Source organism: Calidris pugnax, unplaced genomic scaffold (assembly GCF_001431845.1).
Source record: "Calidris pugnax isolate Ruff unplaced genomic scaffold, ASM143184v1 scaffold61, whole genome shotgun sequence".
Classification (NCBI taxonomy): domain Eukaryota; kingdom Metazoa; phylum Chordata; class Aves; order Charadriiformes; family Scolopacidae; genus Calidris; species Calidris pugnax.
In genome coordinates this window covers 827,421-836,805 of record NW_015090945.1, presented here as the reverse complement: position 1 = coordinate 836,805, position 9,385 = coordinate 827,421, and the positions used below count along the sequence as shown (strand labels likewise).

The 9,385-nt window shown below is 42.1% G+C and overlaps 1 protein-coding gene across 2 annotated transcripts in view; it reads right to left on the bottom strand.

The window, feature by feature from the left end:
* Nucleotides 1-1,703: 1,703 nt before the first annotated feature.
* RDH10 (retinol dehydrogenase 10 (all-trans)) overlaps nucleotides 1,704-9,385 on the bottom strand; it is a 28,941-nt gene continuing 21,259 nt past the window's right edge. For both annotated transcript variants that reach the window (XM_014951896.1, XM_014951897.1), the window contains exons 3-6: nucleotides 6,952-7,050; nucleotides 5,400-5,545; nucleotides 4,954-5,085; nucleotides 1,704-2,033 (exon numbers count right to left, since the gene is read on the bottom strand). In XM_014951896.1, the coding sequence (XP_014807382.1) occupies nucleotides 1,910-2,033; nucleotides 4,954-5,085; nucleotides 5,400-5,545; nucleotides 6,952-7,050 (501 nt within the window). In that variant the 3' untranslated portion in view covers nucleotides 1,704-1,909. The remainder of the gene's footprint in view (nucleotides 2,034-4,953; nucleotides 5,086-5,399; nucleotides 5,546-6,951; nucleotides 7,051-9,385) is intronic.

The window sequence follows — 9,385 nt, the reverse complement described above, 5'->3', positions numbered from 1 at the left end:
ACAAGAGGAAACGGCCTCAAGTTGCACCAGGGGAGGGTCAGATTGGAGATTAGGAACAATTTTCACACAGAAAGGGTTATTAAGCCTTGGAATGGGCTGCCCAGGGAAGTGGTGGAGTCACCACCCCTAGAGATGGGATGACCTAGTGCTTAGGGACATGATTTAGTGATGGTTTTTGTCAGAGTTGGGTTGATAGTTGGACTCGATGATCTTAAAGGTCTCTTCCAACCCAGGCAATTCTATGGTTCTATTCTATGAATATTCCTCAAAAGATCCTTGACTGGTTCCTTCATCAACGAGTTCAGAAACCAGAGAAAACAGTCAGCTCCTAAAGCCTAATTTCCCAGTACTTACTGATAGACTTCAGAGATCGCACCGTAAACCACTTGGCCAACAAGGTGATACAGGAATCGAGCAGTAAATATTTGAAATAGGTTGATGCTAAAGAGCTACGGAACAGGCACAAGCAGTTTGCAACAGTTGAGTCTTCAAAGGAAGCGTTCCAGTCACTGGTTTAAGGAAAAGGTGGCTCACTTTAATAACCACAGGCATTGGTCACTATTTAACAAGACATTCTAAAAAAGTAATCACAATTTGTCCGATAGTAGTTTACAAGTGGATGGTATACATTAAGATACAGAGGTAGAAGTTCACTTTTACAATGCTCCACTAATACAGATTACCAAATTCAAGGCACAAAATTGTTCGCTTTACAAAAAATACTGTAAAAATGTCATTTGCTGTTCTACAATGTGAGTACAACTCAAAAAAAAAAAAAAAAAAGAAATCTTTACACCCTTCCATATTCAGCATGTAGAGTTGCATCAGGCATTATTCTATTTTTCCTTTGCTAATAATTGGCATTTGACCAGCACTTACATAAACAGTTTGTATCTCAGCTGAGTTGCTTTGTCTTTTAGGCACGAGTCCAGTTACAGAAATTTAATACAACAGCTTCCTCGGGAGGGGGGTGGGTGGGAGAACTCTGTCGGAAGTAGAGAATAAAGGAGGAAGAAAAGAAACATACAGTCCGTAACGGTGGATTGGACTCTGACATACAGAGGGAAATACAACAGAGCACATTTCAAATCAAGTGACTTGAAGAAAAAGTCAGTTTAAGTCATCGACTGCATTCCTAGAAAACCAGATACCCAGGATAAGTTTGCTCCGAGAGTATTCGAGACATTCGCTCGCCTTTACATCGGCAGAGATTTACAAATTTCTTCTTACCTTTGTTTAAATAGAACACACACAGTTGCTACAAAAGAGAATTACACCATAATTGGGCCATGTGTCCTTCAGAGAGCTTGAGGGAACCAGTGAAGAGACGCGCTCAGAAACCGTCCTCCCATTTGCTAAAAGGTCCCGAGCAACAGCTTCCAGCTCAAGATCTCCCTCCCTTCCTCCCTCCTTCCCTCCCTCTTCCCAAATAAAAAAATCAATTTCTGAAACGTTGCACCTTCTCGTTGGAGACAGCCCCGGGAGAGCCGAGGCAGAGAGGCCACACAGCACATCCCCATGACAATTAGTACGACTCATTTACTGTACACACAGTGACATCCTAAAGGACAACGGTGGCAGCTACATTGTGGATTCACTTTGCTTACCTATCACATTTCCCAAGCACTCTAGTCAGTTTTATTTACAGTATATAAAAAAAAAAAAAAACAAAAACCAAAACAAAACCAACCCGTCAGTTTTATTTACAGTATATAAAAAAAAACAAAACCAAAACAAAACCAACCCAAAAATCATCGACTTTTAGAGTTCCATACACAGGTTTAGGACCCAAGAGAATGCCACGGTAAGATGTCGACATTTGCATCCCTCAGATGCAAGTGCACTTCGCCGTTCAGTCACGTAACGCTATCGTGTTCACCCAGAAACGTTAGTCCAGCCAAAAATTGTGTTAAATTCCATTTTTTGCTTCGTTGTTGTTTGTAGCCTGTTTCCTTTGAGCGATGAAAGGGTACATACACTTGTCCGCTCCCAAAAATCGGTACATGCACACCACTGCTTCAAAGGGCAGAATACTGTGGAAAAAGAGGTTATAAAATTGTTAGGAGACAGCAAAACCCAAATCCTCTGCTTACACCATGTCCTTGGACTCCTAAAAAGCACCATCAGACGCCTCTCCAATAGCTATTAACAGACTTCAAGACTTTTTCACAGAATCACAGAATCTTCTAGGTTGGAAGGGACCTTAAAGATCATCTTGTCCAACCGTCACCCTAACTGACAAAAATAGACACCTGCACAACAAACAAGGAGCATCATCACTAAACCATACCTCCCAGCACTACATCAACCTGTCTTTTGAACACCTCCAGGGATGGGGCCTCAACCACCTCCCTGGGCAGCCCATTCCAATGGCTGAGAACCCTTTCCGTGAAAAAATGTTTCCTAATATCCAGCCTGAACCTCCCCTGGGGCAACTTGAGGCCATTTCCTCTCGTCCTGTCACCTGTGACTTGAGAAAAGAGACCGACCCCCACCTCTCTACACCCTCCTTTCAGGGAGTTGGAGAGAGCAAGAAGGTCTCCCCTCAGCCTCCTCTTCTCCAGGCTGAACACCCCCAGCTCCCTCAGCCTCTCCTCATAAGACTTGTGCTCCAGACCCCTCACCAGCTTTGTCGCCCTTCTCTGGACCTGCTCCAGCACCTCGATGTCTTTTTTATGGTAGGGGGCCCAAAACTGGACACAGCCCTCGAGGTGGGGCCTCACCAGTGTAAGTATCACATGGATACTTACAGAGAGAACTGAGATTCTAAAGTCCCAACCACACGGGCCAGCAGAAAGGAGGAAGAAGTTACTTATCCACATGTCCCCAGCTTAGACCTGATTTTCTGCTGCTTCTTCACCAGCAGTGTGTGTGATAAGCTTGTTTTAAAGGGGTAGGAGGGGCACAAGGGCACCACCGAAGGCCTACTGAAAGCAAAGCCTGCTCAAAGCCCCATCAGCAGAGGTCATCAGACATTTAAGATATTCTTTAATGTGGGATTAGTGTTAGTTAATGCCATTCTTTGATCACCAGATGTCTAACAACCTTGGCTTATATTCTGAACTCAACCATCCATTTTCAAAAAGAGAGGTCCGAAGGAAAGAGAGCAATTTCCTTCTTCCCCCCCTTCAAGACAAAATTCCAAGAGGTGACTACGTGACGGGTACCTGGCTACAGACCCTCCCCTCCCTTCCCACACCCACAAAATATTGCTTCAGGGGCTCTAGTGAGAGACTAAGGTGGGATCTCCTCAGCCCCTGGGAGACATGGAGTGGAAAGCAGGGCACAGAATCGAGCCGTCAAGGGCAATGACCACCGAAGGCCTGAGAAGTAGATGTCACTGGTACAGGTGTCCCCCACTGCTTGTGCAGCGGGGACTGGAGGGCCTTTGATCTGAGAGCTGCTGCCTGGGGCATGGATTATGCAGGAGCTTTGATCTCCCTGTTGGAAGCTAAAGTGTTGAACCAAGACAACCCGAAGGGCCTTTGATGTGACTGTTGCTGCATAAGGCACCGAAGCACCCTCTGAGCTTCTGGCTGAAGAAGGCAGTTCTTAAAGATGCTGACAGCGGCCTTGTTGGCCAAAGAGACCCAGACATACTCTCTTCCAGGAAAGACTCGAGCAGTGAAGACTCCTCTGGTCTTTGGTGGGCCTGTCCACCATGAGAGACTTGAGGCAGAGGAGAACCACTGCCTTGCAAGTGGAAAAAAAATACAATCACCAAGTTTCTCAGTTTCAACCATCCCTTGCAGAAGGAAAACAAGACAATGCTTTATTTTAAAGGTTCCTCCTACACACTACAGATTTTAAAAAAAAACCACCAAACACTCCAACCACAGCTGTGAAGCTGTTCTCCACAAACTAGAATGCAAGCGGTGTTGCGTCAGTGGAATCGAGCCAACTCCTGTATTACCCTGCATCATCGAAATGTCAGCCTGGTTATGGATTAAACACAGCTCCCATCCAAAAACGGCGGTGCCTTGGACAGGACAAAGGAGGCCACTCCTTTAAATAGCCCTTCCCCCAGACTTAAGGCTCTGAAAATTGGTTCTGAATGTGCAGATTTACAGTTTATCTGTGCGAGTCCTAGAGAATCCACAGGCAGGGCCTCCTACACACCAGTTCTACAGATAAAGAGTGAGAGGGTTCTTTGCTGGAAGCTGCCTCATGTCCCATGTCCTAAGGAGGAGCCCAAAATATGGGAATTAAAGTCTGTTGAAAAGGAAATAGCAATCTGAGGAGGATGGAAGAGAGCAGAAGGGTAAACCAAGGATGCATAGCACATGGGATATCAGTTTTATGGAGCTTCCCAAGCCCGCGAGCCAAGAAATGAGGAGGATGGAAGAGAGCAGAAGGGTAAACCAAGGATGCATAGCACATGGGATATCAGTTTTATGGAGCTTCCCAAGCCCGCGAGCCAAGAAAGAGGGACTTGGGTCTTTTTAGCCTGGAGAAGAGAAGGCTGAGGGGGGATCAGATCAACGCCTATAAATACTTAAAGGGTGGCCATCAAGAGGATGGGGCTGGTCTTTTTTCAGCGGTGCCCAGTGACAGGACAAGAGGAAATGGCCACAAACTTGAACGTAAGAAGTTCCACCTAAACATGAGGAGGAACTTCTTTCCTGTGAGAGTGGCAGAGCCCTGGTAGAGGCTGCCCAGAGAGGTGGTGGAGTCTCCTTCTCTGGAGACATTCAAACACCTGGACACATTCCTGTGGGACCTGCTCTAGAAGGACCTGCTTTGGCAGGAGGTTGGACTAGGTCATCTCCACCAGAAGTCCCTTCCAACCCCGTATCAGCCTGTGATTCTGTAAAAGAGACTTATGAATCCTAACAAAACACCCACCTACGGCCTGTGTGGGTGGGAGGGTATTTATGTCCAGAAAGTGGACACGCTCCTGCATTGTACTAGTCTTCTGTAGACTTGCCAACAAACTGTCACTTCAGCTCTTACCTTTTCATGAAGGTGACCATGTACATGAGGCGAGGTGTGCAGATCATGGGCTGGTCCGTAAGGATGGCTCTCATCGCCTGCTTCACGCAGTATTCCGGCTTCAAGGGCGGAAGGAAAGGCTCAATTTCTTTTCTGAAACGTGTGACAGAGACAGGTTAATAAGATCCATAAAGGACTGCAGACCTCAGGGAAGAGTTCATTAACTCACTTTCTTTGGAATGCCTCAGCAGGGACATTTTTTTTTTTTTATATTCAGTGTTAAGTTACAAAGACTATAGTTACAAGAGGACAGAAGACACCCAATGAATTCAGAAACTCTCTTTTGTTGATTCTAACGCATATTAAAGCAGATATAATACTTATTTCAGTATTTTTATGGTAAGTTTAGTTACCTTAAGTACTTTTATGGCACTACAAACACCGAGCAGAAGGAGAATTTCACTCACCTGATCCTGCACCCTCTGAACATTCCTGTATCTACAAGATAAGGGCAGACTAAAGTTGTTTTGATTCCGTCCTTTTCAGCAGCCTTCAATTCATGGCTCAAAGACTCATGGAAACCTACAGCTCCAAATTTGCTGGCGCAATAATCCTGTGTTGGCAAGGAACAAAGCAAAAAAAAAAAAAAGACAACTTAAAAAGGACAGATATGAGTCATGTTCAAAGCCAAAGCATATCCGAGGTGATTCCGAGCAGATTTTCAAAGCAACAAGAGAGCCACCGAACAGAGCGTCCCATCAACTCATTTATCACTTTGCTCTTGAGGCAATTAGCATGGAATCACGAAAGCTGAATGTAGGAGGATATTACCTTGGCTTCCAGTCTTTGAATCAGGGGCAGGCTCACACAGCGAGTTACTCCGATTACCAGTTTGCTTTAATATTAAAGGTTACAACAAAGGACTGAGCTACCTAATACTACCTTGGGTCAGGTTGGAAAAAGCCTGGGGAGTTGGCAGGGCATAGGTGGAAAACTCTTACATGCTTTATTTGTTAAGGTTAGTTTCAACAGAAGATATAATGCAGATTTGATTATTTATTTTCGGAATTATTATTTAATTTTCGGAAAACAATACAGCTTGTGTATCTCATCAAAATACCAAGTTCAGCAGCATCAAAAAGAATTGCATAGAGAGAAGTATTTGCAGTTGCAGTTGGAAGCATCTGCCTCTGCTGGTGATCACACCTACAAGTCTAGGAAATTCTTTGCGGTTTTCTCAAGACAGTAAATACTCTAAAAAGCCTGAAGTTATACCAGATTCATTCATTTCTGTTACAAAACACTGCACTTTAAGGTCCTGGATTGAGCCTTACCTGTGTGCAAAGAAGTCTTTTATGGGATTTACCTTTATGGGGTAAATATGACCATTATTCCTTTGGACACATGAATTCATCTTCACTAACTGAATGCTTTTTGCTCATACTCGCGTTCGTGCTAATGACCCCAAAAAAGGAAGATAACAGGCTCTAATCCCAACCTAGTTTTATGTATCAAGCAAGTCTCACCAACTGGTGTTCTCAAAGAGCTGCTAGCAACTAGACAACCTAATGCTGGTAACTGGTAAAGCAGGTGAGCCATGTTTTCTGGAAGGAAGGAGACACATATTCTGGCAGCTCCTTCCTCACAGAAACAGAAAACATTCTTTTTGAAACTCCTTGCTTCTGGCTTCAAGCTCAGCACTGAAGATCTTGACAGAGGCAGGCAGGTGGGCACCTTTCAGGTTCCTAAATTTACCAGGTAAGTCAAAGATCATTTAGCATCCTGAGATCCTTAGCCATCCTAGGCTTTTACTCCAAGTGGCAAATCCACCTGCAAAGCTGGTGAATACGGTGGCTACCAAGCCAAGCCCTGCAGATCCCACTTGGAGCGTTGGAACGGTACTCAGCACCACTTCCAAGTATCTTTGAAGATTTGACTTTATTTTCTCTAGCTGATAATATAAAAAAGCTTATCTAAGCAAGAAGCGCCTAATTTATTTTTAATTAGAGTCTAACCAACCTCCACTCCAGCAGTACTGAACAATCCCAAGGAACTCGCAACTGTCACGATGTGTCCATGATTCATTTCCAGCATCTTGGGAAGGAAGGCTTTAGTGGTCTGCAAAGTAAAAAAAAAAAAATCAAAATAAAATCCTACACCACGAACATACTACATTAGTGACAAAGTGTTCAAAACCCCTATCTCAGTTTATTATGAAGAATATAGAAGTATGATCACTGTACAGGTTTTGAACTTCTGAGTTGGTCAAAAACACCAACAGAACATCTACAGTTTGTTTGTGAATTCAGACACCGAGGCAGCAAGGATTGTATCTCCAGAAATCCTAAGGTTAAAGGATCAATTGAGCTCAGACATGTTTATTTTTCTGCAAGAGACGAGTTATCAGAAAGAGATAATTTGACCCTAAAATGGAAGTCACATTTTTTTAAGACAGAAAAAGGAATGCCAAGTGTTTAATTACACCATCCAGCACATCTGTGTTAAGGCCAGTGCCAATTATCAGTTCTAATTATTGAAGTGTGTTTTGCAAGTTAGATCTGGCTGGTTTTATCTAATTAACTTACGATCTTGGGCATTTTACATGAAAATAAATAATAGAAGCAGAGCATTTGCTGATGTTACATTTTGCACATTATACAGTAAATATCTGCTAGTCTGAACTACTTGCCATCTTAATTAGTATCCATAAGCATTGCTCTAACTAAAAAGACATGATATACATTTCTAGTATCAATTCCACATTTTAAGAATTTCAAAATACAACAAAAGCAAGTCTCAAGATCAAACTTTGACTGTAACCTCCAGTTTTTATGCTTTGATTATAACAAAGTTTGTTTCTGTTTAAAAAAAACAAGTCAAGAGTTAACGAAGGAAGGCTTTAGTGGTCTACAAAGTAAAAAAAAAAATAAAAAAAATCAAAATAAAATCCTACACCACGAACATATTACATTAGTGAGAAAGTGCTCAAAACCCCTATCTTAGTTTATTATCAAGAAAATAGAAGTACGATCACTGCACAGGTTTTCAACTTCTGAGTTGGTCAAAAACACCAACAGAACATCTACAATCAAAACCACCAACAGAACATCTACAGTTTGTTTGTGAATTCAGACACCGAGGCAGCAAGGATTGTATCTCCAGAAATCCTAAGGTTAAAGGATCAATTGAGCTCAGACGTGTTTATTTTTCTGCAAGAGACCAGTTATCAGAAAGAGATAATTTGACCCTAAAATGGAAGTCACATTTTTTCAAGACAGAAAAAGGAATGCCAAGTGTTTAATTACACCATCCAGCACATCTGTGTTAAGGCCAGTGCCGATTATCAGTTCTAATTATTGAAGTGTGTTTTGCAAGTTAGATCTGGCTGGTTTTATCTAATTAACTTACGATCTTGGGCATTTTACATGAAAAGAAATAATAGAGGCAGAGCATTTGCTGATGTTACTTTTTGCACATTATACAGTAAATATCTGCTAGTCTGAACTACTTGCCATCTTAATTAGTATCCATAAGCATTGCTCTAACTAAAAAGACATGATATACATTTCTAGTATTGATTCCACATTTTAAGAATTTCAAAATACAACAAAAGCAAGTCTCGAGATCAAACTTGATTTTAACCTCGAGTTTTTATGCTTTGATTATAACAAAGTTCGTTTCTGTTTAAAAAACCAAGTCAGAGTTAATGAATAAATAAAAAAAATAAATTTTAAGCAATACACTAAAGGCATTGAGTAGAAGATCACCCTTCCTAGGACATCTACCTTTGCCATATCTGTTTTCTGAAACTGAGCCGACAACTTTCTTTTTTAAAATAAGTATTAAGCAGAGCACTGTATATGCTAGAAAAACCAATAATCAACAAAGTAATAAAGCAGTATGTGCAGTTATGATTTTCTTCAGCTTCTAGGTTTTCCGTGTGCTACATGAGATCACTTTTAAGTTGCCAAAGAACTTCAGATAACGCTTTTTAATCACAAACATGCCCAGTTAATATATAAATCTGCTAATGACAGAGCCATTATTCTATTCTAACTCACTCACTACCACACAAACGCTTAATCCTTCATCCTTCCAGAAACCTGGTCTTCCCATGTAACTTGGATCCAAACCCCAGCATGCAAATGCCCCTTAAGTATTTGCTACTTGCTTAATTGTTGGTCTGAGCCGTGTCAGCTGCGTTCTTGAAAAGACGTGCAGCTGAATCCATCTAATTCCATTCTTATGCTGTCTGCATTTTCCAATCACAGACGTCAGGACAGTTTTGCTCTAATGATTTTCACATGTTCTTGTACAACATTTTTTGCCTGCAGGTGTTAAATGACTAATCCAGACCTCCTGTGATCTTTAAGATCCTTTCCAACCCAAGCCATTCTATGACTCTATGAGATTGAAGCCTTGGCTGCAAACCACAGTAACTAGAGAAAGGAAG